The sequence below is a fragment of the Ips typographus genome, linkage group LG2 (genome assembly GCF_016097725.1).
Source record: "Ips typographus isolate SLU linkage group LG2, UJ_Ityp_2.0, whole genome shotgun sequence".
NCBI classification, from domain to species: domain Eukaryota; kingdom Metazoa; phylum Arthropoda; class Insecta; order Coleoptera; family Curculionidae; genus Ips; species Ips typographus.
Genome location: NC_138423.1, coordinates 9,701,234 through 9,717,796, shown reverse-complemented (window position 1 = coordinate 9,717,796; position 16,563 = coordinate 9,701,234). Strand labels below are relative to the sequence as shown.

Sequence of the window (16,563 nt, the reverse complement as noted above, 5' to 3'; positions counted from 1 at the left end):
CTCGTGAAGGTCTTTGTATACAAGAAGCGTCCATTTGTCATTTGATATTTTGACTGTACCTGCTTCATGGTAAAATATTCCTATCGTATTATTAATTGGTGATATGTTGAATTGAGCGATGACTTGCGATGTAATTCCGAGGAATCTGGAAAGAAAAACTAATCATAGAATGGTTTCATTCTGTCAAAGTTTATTTTTGAAAGTGAATTAGTATCTAAATTTCTAACTTTAGCTGATGTTTCATAAACTTCAATAATTTCGAACGGACCATTAAATTTATTATGGGACTTGTCTTTAATTTGAGATTCTTTTACATACACTTTATCACCTACTTTATATTCAGGGACATTTCTGGTTATTAAATTATCGAATCTCACCTTAGCTTTTTCTTTTTGCGCGATTGATCTTGATCTTGCTATTTTGTAATAGTGTTCCATACGATTATTTAGGTCTCGAATGTATTTTGAGATTAGTTCTTTTTGATTGTAAAGTGTTTCAGGAGGTCTAATAGACGTATGTCCGAATAATAATTCGTAAGGACTGAAACCATGAGTTTTATTTTTTGTGTTGTTATAAGAAATTACAGCATATGGAAGAATATTAAAAGCATGTTCATCGGGATGTTCTGTTTTGTGGATATTTATCATTTCATTTAATGTAGCATGAAATCTTTCTAACGAACCGTTAGATTGAGGATGACTAACGCTTGAAAAAGTTAATTTTATTTCAAAAAGACGGCAAAGGTCTCTTAAGAGGACGTTATCAAATTCTCTGCCACGATCACAATGTATTCTTAAAGGAGTTCCATAGTGTTGGAAAAATACTAATAAAGTATTCGCAACATTTGAAGCTTTCTTATCAGATAGAGGATAAGCTTGAGTGAATTTTGTTAATTCATCACGAATGGTCAGTGCGTAATTGCGAGTAGGATATTCAAACAGATCGATGTTAATTCGTTCAAAAGGTGTTTTTGGTGTCTCTGTGACGACTAAAGGTGTACTAAGATTTTTCCTACAAATTTTCACTTTTTGACAAATTTCGCAACTTTTAATTAACTTTTCGACATCCTTGGTTAAACCTGGCCAATTATATTTTTCTTTAATTCGCTTAATAGTTTCATTTATACCTCGATGTAAGTTGTTTTTTCCACTATGGTATTGCTCCAAAATGATTGGAATTTGGTCATCGTCTGGGGTTCTGACAATATTTTGGCATATTTTCAAATGAACATCTTTGTCGGCCAAAATAAAACATAGAATTTCAGTTATAGGTAACTGTAAATTATTTTCTATACAATATGTTTTATTAGGTTCAAATTTTTCACGATCTTTATATAAAGTTAAAAAGAGAATTGGAACTACGGAGTCATTATCGTAAGGTAGTGGTATTATCAAATATTTACGATCTTTGACACTTTTACTAGAAACAATATTAATCGTTTTAGATTGAAAGTCGAAATCTTTTTCTAGTATATCGTCAATGATTTTCTCATGCAGTTCTTCGAGTTTATTTCGCCAAAAGAATGTAACGATGTTTTTGTGAGATTTATCTAAAAGTTGTAAATTAGATATTTCTATTTTTGAGTAGTCATTCATAGATGTGGTTTTATATAAATGCGTAAATGTATTGTATTCGTTAGTTATTTCTTCGACATTCATAAAACTGTTGTCTTCAAAAGGTGGATCTTCATTATTAATAGATGGTCCAGCTTCTTCGTTTAAAGCAAAATTTCGAACTTTTGAGTGAAATTTCACACATTCTTGAAAATGATTAACTCTTATTCTTGATAATGCATCAGCGTTGTTATTGATTCTTCCGGGTTTGTATTCGATTTTATAATCATATTCCTCTAACTTTAGACGCCAACGTGCTAAGCGACTTCCGGGGTCTTTAATGGAAAAGAGCCATGTTAAAGGACGATGATCGGTAATGAGAATGAATTTACGACCAAAAAGATATGGACGAAAATGTTTTACTGCCCATACAATTGCGAGGAGTTCTCTTTCAATTGTGGAATATTTTGTTTCAGCACTACATAGAGTTCTTGAGGCGTAAGCAATTGGTAAACCTTTTCCAACAGGACCTTGGGATAAAACAGCACCTATCGCAAAGGAGCTTGCGTCTGTTGTAAGCAAAAATGTTTCGTCAAAATTGGGATAAATCAAAATGGGATTTGAAGTTAAAGCTTTTCTCAATGTGTTAAAAGAGTTTACACATTCTTCATCAAAATGGAAAGTAACATCTTTTTGAAGTAATTTAGTTAATGGTTTAGAAATCTTTGCGAAATTAGGGATGAATCGTCGGTAGTAACCGGAAAGACCTAAGAATGATTTTATTTCTTTAGGTGAAGTAGGGACTGGGAATTTTTCAATGCATTTAATTTTGTCTGGATTGGGTTTTACACCATGTTGAGTAATAAGGTGTCCAAGATAAGCTACTTCTTTCGTTAAAAATTCACATTTGTCTGGTTGAATTTTTAAGTTTGCGTTACGTAGACGTTTAAAGACTTCCGTTAATCTGGTAATGTGTTCGTGAATAGTTGGTGAATAGACAATAATGTCATCCATGTAAACTAGACATCGTTCATTTTGAATGCCTAAAAGAATGTTGTCCATGACGCGTTGGAAAGTGGACGGTGCATTCTTGAGTCCGAATGGCATACGAGCAAATTCGTAAAGACCATTTTCAACTGAAAAAGCTGTTTTTGAAATGTCTTTAGGATCTACTTCAATCTGGTGAAAACCAGAGGCAAGGTCGAGTGTTGTGAAATATTCACACTTACCTAATTGGTCTAGTAAATCAGAAATATTTGGCAGTGGGTATTTGTCGTCAACTGTCAGTTCGTTAAGTTTGCGGTAGTCTATTACAACTCGCCACTTTTGTTTTCCAGAAGCGTCTAGCTTCTTTGGGACAACCCATACAGGGGAAGACCATGGAGATGTAGAATGACGAATAATACCTTGATCAAGCATTTTATTAATTTGAGATTTTACTTCCTCTTTATGAATTTGCGGGTATCTATAAGATTTTGAAAATACAGGTCTGGCACCATTAGTTTCGATTGAGTGTTTTATCTCACTAGTGAAAGATAAAATGTCGCCATCTAAATAGAATATATCGGAAAATTCAAGACAAAGTTCAGTAATTGCACATTTTTCTTCGTCATTAAGATGATCTGTTCTAAGTTGCTTTTTTATTAGCGCGTGTCTGTCTTGTGGTTGGTCAGTATAATTATCGGGATTCAAAGAATAAGCAAGTTCGTTGTTCTTACATTCCGGGACAAATGGTTCTATAATTATGTCTGAAAACTCGACAGTTTTATTAATTACGTTAGCATTTATAACAGATGTAAGAAATTCACCTTGTTCATTGACTTTAACTAAGGCGTTAGGTAATCGGACCTTATCTTTTTCTTGGGCATAGAGAATTGCACTTGTATTAGCTAGATTGCATTTTAATTTGCATATTTTTTCGATTCGGCCTTCGATAGAAATTTTATTATTACATTTTTTATTGCAAAAATTGTTCTCTTGACTTTGATAAGGAGAGTTTGAAATTGAATTGTTACTTGAATCATTAGTTACTTTATGTAAAGGAATAGTTTTAAAATTTGTAATAAGTTGTTTTGATTTTAAATCGACAATACAATTATAGTGATCTAGAAAATCTAAACCTATTATACCATCAAAATCAATATCCAAATCGTAGATATAAACTTTATGATCACTTCCAGCTACAAAAGGTATACAAACAGATTCAGTAATTAAAATTTTTTGATCTGTTATTCCTTGAACTGTTATATGTTCGGGATTTCTACGAGAATAATTTTTCACTGTGTTTGCTTTAAATATTGAGATTCCTGCTCCGGTATCAATAAGTAATTTAAATGTTTGCGAAGCGTCGTAAATATAATAAAGATTTTTTGAGTTCACTGTTAGTAGTGGACTTAAAGAAACTGTTGTTCCGGGAAGTTCATGTTCGGGTTCATGTCGTCGAAATTCAATGTTTGAAGTTGAGATTGGATTTGTGAAACTGGGTTTGAGATTGTAGAATTTTCTGGGGGATGGTTGCTTGACGTAGCAATCTGAAAATCCTGACTGCTTTCAGTTTCATGGGAATATGATGTGTCAACAAGATTTTCATTTATTTGGTACAATTCATTATTTGGGAGTTGATGAAACGTTTCAGTTTCAATTTGTTCATTAAATGATTGATTAGGAAAATCTTCATATTGGACATGTAAAGTTCTTTGTGCTCCATTAGAATTAAAAGGACGTTGATACGAACTTGATCTAGGTTGAAAATTACTTTCATTAGGGGTAAAATTAGTTGGTCGATTTGAGTGTGCGTTATTATTATTATTATTAATAATAGGTCGCTGCATAGGAGAAGAGTTTGTTCTTTGATCAAAAACTGGTCTTTGAAAATTATGGTTAAATTGGTTAAATTGTGGAGGTCTTTGATTTGATGTTTGTCTACATTGACTTGAAATATGACCAGATCGGCCACAATTGTTACATCTGGGAATCGAATTGGGTTTGGTTTGTGGTTTAGGATTTTGAGTTAATCTACTTGATTTTTGTTGTTCAAAATAAGACAATTGAAGTTCTCTTCGAATTCTGCTTTGAGCTTCTAATAAAGTTTGTGGATTACTAGCACGAATTAATTGTCCTAAGCGAAAATCTAAACCGGTTAATAAAGCGTTCAATGCCATAGTTTCTATTAAACTAGTTTGAGCATCTTTTTGTTGTCTAGATAAGCCTGATTTTTGAATATTAGCAAGTAATTTTGAATTTAATACTTGAAGTCGATTATAAAATGTAAGGGGTGATTCGTTTGGCAATTGTTTTAATCTTTGTAAATCTTGAATTAGCGATGAGAGATCTCTTGAGTCTCCAAAATGTAAGTTTAGTAAATGTTTAAGTTCTGCATAAGTTCCTGGATTTCTAGAACTTATTAATTGAGCGGCTCTACCTCTCATTTTATTTTTTATGTGAATTAAAAGAAAAACTTTCTGTTGTGTTGTAGCCATATTAAAAGCACAATCACAAGCATCAATAAAATTTCCTAGAAAGATTTGATCACCATCAAATTCAGGAATAATTGAAAAAATTTCTGATAGTTTGTAAGGTTCTACTTCTACAACTGTTGCTGTTGTATCTGGCATTTTGATATGTTAAGATAATTTTTTTTTATAACTAGTATTAAAATTGTTTTTAGTTTAAGTTTACTTTCTTATAGCTTAAACCAAAGATAGGATAGGGTATTAATAGTTTGGTGTAAGGAAATGCGATATTTGGAAAATCGAACAGTTTCACACAAAAATGTAAAATTGTAAAGTAAATCGAGATGATTCTTTACTTACATAAAAATTAACATTCCGTCGTGTTCTCGCTGCTGCTACTGGACTTTCCGGACGTAGTTTTCACGAGTGATGATCGGATTGCTTCTGACTTCTGAGTCTGAGGTTCTTTTCTTCGTTAAGGGATTGGAATCCGCCGTTACTAGTTAGAATACTCGTGTTCTAGCAACGTTTACGAATCCTACTGCGACTGCGCCAATTTGTTGGGTTCTTCTTCTTATGAAGCACTTTTTAAAAAAAATTATTTATTTCAAGAAATCACTTAATTATATTGGAATAATAAAATAATGGTACTATTAACTACTTATGCAAAAGTTTAATATTAATAGACGCGATTTTTACACTACACCTCTAATTTATAATATTAGCCTATGCTGACACAGCTTGATTGCACAATTTTACTATAGCTATGGTTTTGTAATTGGAACACGATTTCCGTTTAGCTGACTTGGCAATCTTATGGGTCAGTGTCCGTCTCTGGTGGGTGACCATGATATAACATTTATATGCAAAGTTGTGAATGCAAATAAAACCTTTTAAATTTACTATCATGTCATTTAGAATTTAATAGCCATTGTCAAACTTTTAAAGTCACTTAATTTTTTTAATTCAACATTGAAACAAAAGTTGCTTCAAGTAGTAGTGGTTTCAACAGCTCCAATGCATTATTTAGCTGCCTGACTATCTGTGAGATATTCTTTGGAATGCTACAACCTCCTACACATTTTTTGTGCGCAAGCAGTTAACGTAATTTTTGCATCTTTAAAAAGCTTATTTGAGGAATTTGTAAATCATAATATACAAATATCTCTAGCCAATTATTTCCAACTACACAGAAGAATTATGCTACCAACTCGAATGCAATTTAAACCATAGGCAATCTTTTAGGCGCGCACGGAGCTGTCCATTTAACACTAATACTCACTCTGGTGGAGCACCTCGTAGACGAAACGTGTCGAAGGTAATTTGAACTCGTTGACCTGGACCACCCAGAAATGTGTAAACGCAGCTAAGGGTTAAACCGCGATAGTTTGTGAATTCAGGTCCCGTGAATGTTCCGTTCATAGGACCACCAGGCCGGCTCACGAAGGTCTGATGACAACCTAAAATCAAGATTTTAAAATTAAAAATTTGTCGCAAAGATACACAGAACAAAAAAATAAATCTGAAGGAATGTGCCTATTTTCGAAAACAAGGAAAGCGAGTTACCGAGACAAACGTATACAGACTATGACAGAGATCTGCCATTGTCAATCAGTCTGACACATTCTAACAACTTCTAGTACTTCTCTTGTAAATTCGGTTCTCTAATTTCAAGAATTAGGCTTCAGCTTTCTTGACGTTTCTATCCGATTTTTTGACACGTTTGAAATAAATATATGTTCCGCAAAGTGAATTTTCAATGACAAAAATAAAAATTATAGAACTAAGTGTGAAGCCGAAAAAGTAGTTCTGTTCAGTGACTTCTGACTGTTACGTCACAATAACCAGCAAGTATTACAATAAATTACATAGCATATGACGAACCAATCAACTTTTTAGAAGGTTGTCAGTAGCATTTAGAGGCCACGGGCACTTTGTTGAAGGATCCAGAAGCATTTGACAAATTAAAACAATTCTTGGAAGGTTTAAGACACTTGTAGAATCCTTTGGCAATTTCTAGAAAGTTTCCAGTATTATTTATAGAAATAGTATTATTTATGGCACCTCCACATGGCTTAAGAAGCATCTGACAATTTAAAACAATTTCTAGAAGAAGGTGTAAGACACTTGTAGGGGCCTTTGGCACTTTTTAGAAGGCTCTTAATAGCCCTTAGAGGTCTATGGAACTTTCAAAATAGTCCTAGAGGCCTCTGACGATTTAAAACAGCTCTGGAAAAGTTTTAAAACGGTTGTAAAAGACTTTGGAAGGTTGTCAGTACCATTTAGGGGTCTTTGGCATATTCAAAACGGTTCTAGAGAGGTCTCTGACAATTTAAAACAAATCTGGGAAGATTTAAGACACTTGTAGAGACATTTGGCACTTTTTAGAAGATTCTCAATAGCGTTTAAAAGTTTATGAAACTTTCAAAATGGTACTAAAAGCCTCTGATAATTTAAAACAGCTTTGGAAAAGTTTAAAACAGTTGTAAAAGACTTTGAAAAGTTGTCAGTACCATTTAGGGGTCTTTGGCACATTTAAAACGGTTCTAGAGAGGCCTCTTGAGAAAGACACTTGTAGAAGCTTCTGGTACTTTTAGAAGGTTCTCAATAGTATTTAGAGATCTATGGAACTTTCAAAATGCTCCTAAAGGCCTCTGACACTTTTAAACAAGTCTGGGAAGATTTAAAACACTTGTAGAAGACTCTGGCACTTTTTAGAAAGTTCTCAATAGTATTTAGTGATCTATGGAACTTTCAAAATGTTGCTAAAGGCCCATGACAATTTTAAACAAGTCTAAGGAAGGTTTAAGAGCTGTGGCACCTTTTTAAAAGGTTGCCAATAGCATTAACAGGTCTATAGAACCTTCGAAATGGTCCTAGAGGTAATCTAAATTCTTGGAAGCTTTAAGTTTATATTCTGCAGAAGTCATAGTACATGACCAACCAATCAAAGTTTATACACAGTTGTAATAGTATATTACATACTCAGGTGGAAAGTGCTTGATTTCAATTTTTTGAGAAATTAAAATTTCCACCGTGGTTTGTATACTATTTTATTTTCAACCAATTATCAAAACTTTTAATAAATAATTCAGTTGAAATATTGATTGCTCATAGTCTCTAACAATAATAAGGTATTATAGGTACGAGTAGTTATGACTTCAACCATAATAAGCGACTGGTGATTTGTTTGCAATCTTGACAACGTCATTATTGTGCTATTGTGTTTTAATATTTTGAGCTGAAACGTTTCTTAAAGTGCTCTTCGTGCTTCAGCATGGGGATTTCTGAAGACGCAGATGTTACTCATCATCAGAGCTGCGAATTGTTGCAGAGGTGGCAACAGACAGTCTTTTAACTGTAAAAAGTAAGCCAAGATATGACAAAACGCATATTGACATTAACACGGGTGGAAAGTAAAAGTAGGTAATTTTCATCTTTCCACCTGGTTCACACATAAGAAATGACGTTATTACATACCTGGTTGAAAATAAAAGCCATTTTCCTAGTTTGTTTTTTAAAACTTTCATCTTTATTTACATGATTTAGGCTGATTTATGCTTAAAGCATCTGAAACCCTTTTTAAAATGTGACAACAGTAACCAACAAGAAGAGCGTTATTGAACCAAAAAGTTTACTAAAAACAGCGTTTAGAGGTAATAAGGCACTTTTACTTCTGGAAGTAGTCTATGAAAAGTCTTGATATCACTCCTAATGGAGTGAGTGAGATAAGGGAAGTCACTGAACAGAAAGTATGACGTATATTTTTACAATACACACCATCCATTAAATGACACCGGTATAATTTTACAGAACAATATTAACTATAGCTGAAATACTAATGCTGGAGAATCTGCCTACTTTTTAGTTTCTCATGTATTTCTCAAGGGAGTATACAGTCTTTTAACACTTGGCATATCCTATTTTCTCGCCTTGCATGTATTTTATAGAAGTCGTTTTAATTCGTCATGTAAATATAGACCAAAATCTTCTTATGAAACGTCTTGTAAGATTGTTGTTTTAATCCATGTATGTCAATAGTATTAGCATAATCCGGGCACCAAACTGTTTTAATCAGCTGTAAGAACGTGTTATCCTTAGCATCCAGGACGACAAATAAAGTAATAAAATTGCCCCTAATATATCGCGTTAAGTGCTTAAAATTATGCGACGACACGAGTTTTATTAACTCCTAGGAATTTAGAGAACCGCAGTTTCGAAATTCTGAGACCTGCTTCTGGAGGAATTAGGCTGCCATCATGAATATTAAGGTGTTTTCTCTTAGGTCAATTTATTACAAACTACTAGTGGAAGCGATAATTAATTCTAAAAAATATTCTTTTAGCAATAATTTTGTGTCGGATATTTAATCGACATAGATATTCAGAAATCAATCAAACAGAGTTTATTAAGCTGTCTAAATTCAGCTGCAAACAACTTGAAGCGATAAAATTAATCTGAACTTAATATCAAGTTAATCTATAAAACCAATCAGGCACACTAACCTAATGGAACATCCGGTTATCGAACTCAAGGATTTGCCAACTTATTTAAACAGGGAATGATTGAAGTAGCAGGCTAGATTATTGGTACGATTGATTCATAAATGCTTACTAATTGAAACTTTGAGCAGCTGCTAATTGCTCATAGAACTGTTGTCCTGTTCTGCAGTTTGCCCCCTCTAATTTCAACGCAGTTCCTTGAAAATTGGTAATTAGAAGCGGTTTGTTAAACTGATATTATTCTGCTCAATGCTAATTTAAATTGCCATGTGCCATACCGAAACAGACCCCGATGATTGATTGTTTCATAATGTGTGGTTGGAACTGTAATGCAAATTACCGTAACGAGCGTCCAAACTCAGAGACTAGATATAGAAACGTGAATATGTACTGGAAAATTTGATGTTTTTCGTTAGTTTAGTTTTGGAATTTGTAAATTTTAACACAGAATAAGTGTTTGCAAACCATAGCTATAGAATCTGGTGGGTCACATTAGATTTATCTACTACAGCTTATAGCTATAAATTGCCATTAAAAGGGAGAGATTACAAAAGAATTATTCGCTTCTCTCCACCATTGTGTGCTGTTAAAAAGGATCGATGACCCGATTTTTGGCTTTAGGCCATTTTGGAATAATTCCTCCGGTTTTTTCTCTCAGATGAGATCGTCAGATTCAATCACCTAAATTGGCCGAGGGCTTAGCGAGCATCGGAGCTGTTATCGGCCAAGGATAAACTTAATTTTATTCGGAACAACATTCAGATAAAATCAAACTTCTGAAAATGATTTGGAAAACCGTAATTTAATATTCATTTCCCATAGAGATAAATCAATTTTGTTTTTATTTGTAAGAAAATAACACTCCAATAATGTCAATCTGATATTAAATAAATAAGTTTCAAGAAGATTGGATGAAATAATTCAATCATTCCGAAGGTTGGTACACACATATTTGCATTGAATAAAAAAGTGGAGCTGCTCTATTGAAAGGACGTAGGGCATAGTCGGGGATAAAATATCGATTTATATCTTTAAAAGGGCGGAGGTGGACAGAATGCTAGTGTAACTCTCTTTCTTTAGTAGACTTTTCAACTTTAACTGAAAGTTCGGTAAATTGCTTTGTTAAGCAAAGTTAAACCTTTGGTTAATGAACATTCCTGGAATATAAATTATAAGACTTGATGTATAGACCACACATTTATCCGATGGCACAGATCAAAATATAAAGTGTATTGTTTGAGATTGATGACAGGGACTTAAATGGACAGTGGACAGCTTTTAGGAGTGTAGTAATTATAATTTTTTGAGGAAAACGAACTTTCTGTCATGGCAAAATAATCTTAACTTGCTCTAAGAAGTACGTACTACAATCGTATATAATCAAAATGCGATTAAAGTCAGAGTTTAATCGTCTTTCAATAATCGGTAAAGGGAAAACCTCAGCTATTTGCCAAACACTAACCTAATTAATCACAGCAAGAATATCGTGACTAATTTCGGTTCATTAACGCTTTGTTATCACAACCTCAGCTATCACACTCGATATCCTTTAGTGGTTTGTTTAGCGAGTGTAACTATTGACTGAATTCTATATTTAGACTATTTTGTCGAATGGCTTTAATTACAAGCTACCCTTTTTAGTATACCAGGGGGCTTATTCTTGAAAGCAGGGGACGGAATTCTCAAGAGAAGTGTTGATAGAATGTGACAGAAGAAGCTGACAATAGCGGGTTCCTGTCACATTCTACAGGTCTTTCTCTTGACAATTCCCTTCCCTCGTTTCAAGAATACGCACCCAGGTGTCCAAGAGCACCCTGGACATAGGAGATTAACATGGGAAAACGGTTTTGATTTTTTTGCGCCTGTACGGTTGATTTGATTGAAAAATCGTATTAATGAAAGTTGTAGTACCTATCACGGACTAGTTTTCTGTATTTTTTTCAGATCTCTAACTTGAGCCCCTTCGTCGTAAAACACGAACAAAAATGCGAACATTTTAACTTTTTACCTGCACTGTAGAAGCGGTTGTCGAGCAACCGTACCGGCAACAATGACCTGTTTACCCGTTGCCCGACAACCGCCTATACAGTGCAGGCCAAAAGTTTAAATTTTCTCATTTTTGTTCGTGTTTTACGACGAAAGGGCTCAAGTTAGAGATCTGAAAAAAATACAGAAAACTAGTCCGTGATAGGTACTACAACTTTCATTAATACGATTTTTCAATCAAATCAACCGTACAGGCGCAAAAAATCAAACCGTTATCCCATGTTAATCTCCTATGTCCAGGGTGCTCTTGGACACCTGGGTGCGTATTCTTGAAACGAGGGAAGGGAATTGTCAAGAGAAAGACCTGTAGAATGTGACAGGAACCCGCTATTGTCAGCTTCTTCTGTTCACATTCTATCAACACTTCTCTTGAAAGTTCCGTTCCCTGCTTCAAGAATAGGCTCCCTGGTATACTTTGAATATCACTAAGGGAATCTAAACTTGATTGATCTTAGATTCGAAGCAAAATTTTTCCTTTTGCATGTTTAACTGTGGACTAAAACTAAACCACGCATTATTTGTATGATTTAAATTGGAATGAAATTCCAAACATTATTGAGAATATGGAGTGTAATGTATGCGGATGTAATGAGTTTATTGGCCAATTCCGCAAAAAGGTGAACCAGAGAGGGACCAGGATGATAACCCGGCGACACGTGTTTCTGCTTTTTGGCTTCAACAGGCATGTAACTCCATCTGTATGAAAGTAGGTTCAAAAACCAACTGACATACACAGTGAAACATATACGGATTGTAACCTGTAAAAGGAGGGACAAAAATGTGTGATATCCCTGTTTATTATGAGAATCATATTTTTGGATAATTGTGTTCAAATGGAATTTATAATATATAACCAATTAATAATTAATAATGGAAACCCAAATAAGTGATAAATGATTGGCCGGAGAGTTTGAAGTTTACGATAGTTTTAACAACAAGCGTGAGTAATTCATTATTTCAATTTACGTAAAATTAGGTTAGGACTTTTAGTCACTTTTTGCTTTGTAACTCCTTAGGGATGCTTTTAAAAGCAAAAACTCCTTAATACAATCCTGTAGAGGATACAATTTTCTAGAACTTTCCTTATTTACACTTTTTTTGTAGCTCTTTTGCAGCTTGTAGCTCCTTAAATAACGGAGATACGCTCAGTCGAAATGTAGTTAGTTTTAAAAAGTATGGCCGTTTTAAATGTCAAAATATTATTTGAAGTGTTACTTGACTGTTAAAGTTAATACTTGAAGGTTTTTAAAGTCACGTGACTGTTTTAACGGTGAAAATGATCACGTGGCCATTTTCAATCATCAATTATTTTTTTAAGGTCTAGTGACTCTTTTTTAACGTCAAAACGGAATCGTAAAGGTCACGTGACCGTTTTTAGGTTTACGCTGATATTTTTTAATGTGACGTGACAGTTTTAAATGTCAAAATGTTATTGGATGGTCCCGTGACCGTTTTTCAGTTTAAACTGAGGCATTTACGAATCTTTCTACCGGTAGATACCTGTTTAACCTAGAGCGTTCGAAAATTGTTTTTGGTAACTACTATTGCCGTTCTGAAATTTTACCCATATACCGAATATATGTACCCGGTTTATAATTTATGGATCGAGAAGTTCCGTCGGTAATTAGAAAAAAGTGACTTTTGACAGATTTTCCGTTAAAGTTTAGAATCATAACCCCAAAAATTAGTTTATGGTTGACGGTTTGTCGGTTGTTCCACAGTTAGCTAGCTTATGAGAATTGACCTGTTAAATTAAAATGGATATTGGAATATATTCTGTTTGCGAGATGGGAGGGAGAGTACGCCGATATTAAAAAACATTTCAACAGTGAACATCATGATGCTAGATGTCAAAGACATATCAGAAATAGGGAATACCAATCGCGTTCTAAATTCATTCAACCGTAATGAACCAGATCCTTAAAAGTTACACCGATTTGGTAAACGGTATAATTAGTAGGTATAATTTTCGTAAATACCTCTGATAATTTTAAAGTCACAAACCGTTTTTTAGTCTAAACTGATACATTAACTCACGAAACTATTTTAAAATTAAAATGCCATCGTTAAACGTCACTTTTTTGAATGTATATATATTATTTGAAAAGTCACGTGACCGTTTTGCAGTTTAAACTCATGTTTTTCAAAGTCACATGACGCATTCGCATTGCGTCACGATTTTCACTCGTTAAATTTATTTTTCACTGACCTTCTTTTAAGGTGCAAACGGTCACGTGACTATTTTTAATCATCAAATTAATTTTAAAAGATTACGTGAACTTTTTTAATGTCAAAACCCAATGAAATAAAAAATATAGCAGGAAGGAGCAATAGCAATCAAAGAGGGGGACAAAAATCGTCAGTATGGCGGCCGTAAACTGTCAGAAAATCAGTGACGATAATCAATCTGCTGTTGCCCACTATTCACAAATCCACTCGTCAATAATATTCAACTAATTTACCGAAAGCAAAACAACAAAACAAACAACTTTTGCGGTTTTTAGCTAACTTCACATACCACCAAACTGTTACATAAACAAACTGTTTGACGATAACTTCGGAAGTTAGAAAGGTAAGGAAGAAGCACAAACGGGGTATTTGCTACCTTCTGATCTTTTTGCTCGAAGGTCAAAACCGATTCTGAGATTCGTAATCGTTTTTAGTTTTAAACTGATATTTTTTAAAGTCACTGGTCTGGTGACGATTTCAATCATCAATTTCTTTTTAACGTCTATTGACACTTTTTTAACGTCGGAACAAAATCGTATTTGAGAGGTCACGTGACCGGTTTTTTTTAGTTTTCAACACTAAATAACGTGACTATTTTAAGGTTTAAAATATCATCCTTAACGTCACCGGACAGTTTTTACCTTTAGACTGATATTTTAAAGTCATCTAACTTTTTTAAGTGCCAATAGTCACGTGATTCTTTTAAGATTAAAAACGGAATCTCATAAGGTCAAGTATAAATTTTACTACCCAGTGGTGTGTGAGTAAATCCGTCACTGAGTACCAAATCGAAATCAGAAACATGTTTCCAATCAACTACTGCTCAGATAATGACCATTGCCGACCTTTTCTTTGGATTTCATCCAATCATTTCTACTTTCCCCTTTTGCTTACTAGTAACTAAGATACCTTTTCCAATAATTTGTCAAGCACTTAACTCGCTTAACGTTAGTGACGTTTCTTTTGCACGAGATTTCACTAATTTCCATACTAAAAAGCACAAGGACGGTAGGTATATTTATTCTGATTTTATGCTGACATTTCAAAACTGTTTATAATTTAAAACTGAATATGGCTAAGTAAATATAGTTGGCAGTATTTACTTTGTCCAGCCTACAATTTTGTTAAAATAATAAAAATCTCAATGTAGTAAGCCTTCTGGTATTCTACGCCTCGACTACAGCGAGATAATACATTTCTACTTCAAATTTCATTTTTTTTGTTGAATATTCGATTTGCTTAATCACTTTGCGTTTAATTTTGACCAATAATACTTATTCTCTCACGTTGCATACCAACAATTCCTATATGCCAAAAAATATGGGACGTATTTCGACAAGCTACCCCCCCTGGACACAATCGTTCCTGGATATCATCCGAGTGGCTCGATAAATTTCCTACCGCTTGGGTTGCTCATCCTCTAACCAATTCGTCAATCAAATTGTTTCAGAATGCAGGATATCAATTACGCTGAAAGGGTCTGACTTTCGCCCCAGACAGATTATTTTGCTATTAAGTGAGATGGATTTGCCTTAAATAACTCCTTCTGGTTCTCTGAGCAGTTGGTTAATTTTGTCAAAATAAATTAGGACATAATAAAAAAAAGTCTGTTTCAGTTCATCGGGTTGTCATCATACGTCAATATAACCCTCAAATCGTTCACATTAGATGTCAAAAGTGGATTGCTTTTATTATTTACAAAAAGCAAGAAGCCTAGAAATCCGGACCCTAGTAATTATAGTCTATTTCATATCGCACGCTTAAGATTGCCTGTGATTGGTCTGGTTCATATCCTACAGTTGTGGAAAGTCTAGGATTTCATATTCGTTCAGCCGGTGGCAATTGCCTACTTCTGCTTTTCTGTTATGCTGTCCCAACGTGTCATGTCTTCTGAAGCTGTTGCAAGTAGTTCACAAACCTCAGTCATTCAGCAGCAAATTAATTTGTCGACCAAAGAGACAACTGTTGGAGACGCCAGTGCTAGTACTGGCCTAAATATTTCTATAAACACTTATAATAATTCAAATGTAACCATTAATTTCAATAAGTAGTTTGTTTTGTTTAGATCATGTTAATTTTAGTATGTAATGTATTATAGGCATTATAACCGTTAGAATGCATACAATTCGAGTTGTAATCCAGGACATTTTTCTCAATTTATTATTTGCGAACTGAATATCGATCCGACTTTATCTGACATTTAAAAAATTTGATTCAATCATCTTTTTTTTTTTTAAATATTAACAATCACAATTTTAGAGGGCGGGAAATGAGGGCGGGAAGTGAGGGCGGGAAGTGAGGGCGGGAAGTAGAGGTGCGCAATATGATACTTCCTAACCTTCAATGACGTTAGTAATGACAGCATTACATATATGGTTGTAAATAATAGTATATTACATACTCAGGTGCAAAGTGTTTGATTTCTTGACTTTATCTCGAGACAGAAATTAAACTTTCTACCGTGGTTTGTATACTATTTTATTTTCAACCATTTATCAACATCTCATCGAACTTCTAATAAATAATTCAGTTGAAATATTGGTTGCTAATCTTCTTCTTTACGTGCCGTCTCCTTTAAGAAGGTTGGCTATCATCATGGCGATTTTTATCTTTGAAGCTGCGGATCTGAACAAATCAACAGAGCTACTGTTGTACCACTGCCTTAGGTTGTTCAACCAGGAGATGCGTCTTCTTCCTATACTTCTTTTACCCTGTATTTTTCCTTGTATAATAGTTTGCAACAGTGTGTACCTCTCCCCTCTCATCACGTGGCCCAGATAT

At 34.1% G+C, this 16,563-nt stretch overlaps 1 protein-coding gene across 4 annotated transcripts in view; it reads right to left on the bottom strand.

The window, feature by feature from the left end:
* Positions 1 to 16,563, bottom strand: part of LOC145725246 (CUB domain-containing protein 2) — a 59,946-nt gene that overhangs the window by 27,764 nt on the left and 15,619 nt on the right. For 3 of the 4 annotated variants that reach the window (XM_081973928.1, XM_081973930.1, XM_081973931.1), the window contains exon 2: positions 6,288 to 6,465. In XM_081973928.1, coding sequence (XP_081830054.1) covers positions 6,288 to 6,427 — 140 coding nt within the window. In that variant the 5' untranslated portion in view covers positions 6,428 to 6,465. Of the gene's footprint in view, positions 1 to 6,287; positions 6,572 to 16,563 lie in introns of those variants that run through there. The other variant, XM_081973929.1, reaches the window with a different exon arrangement.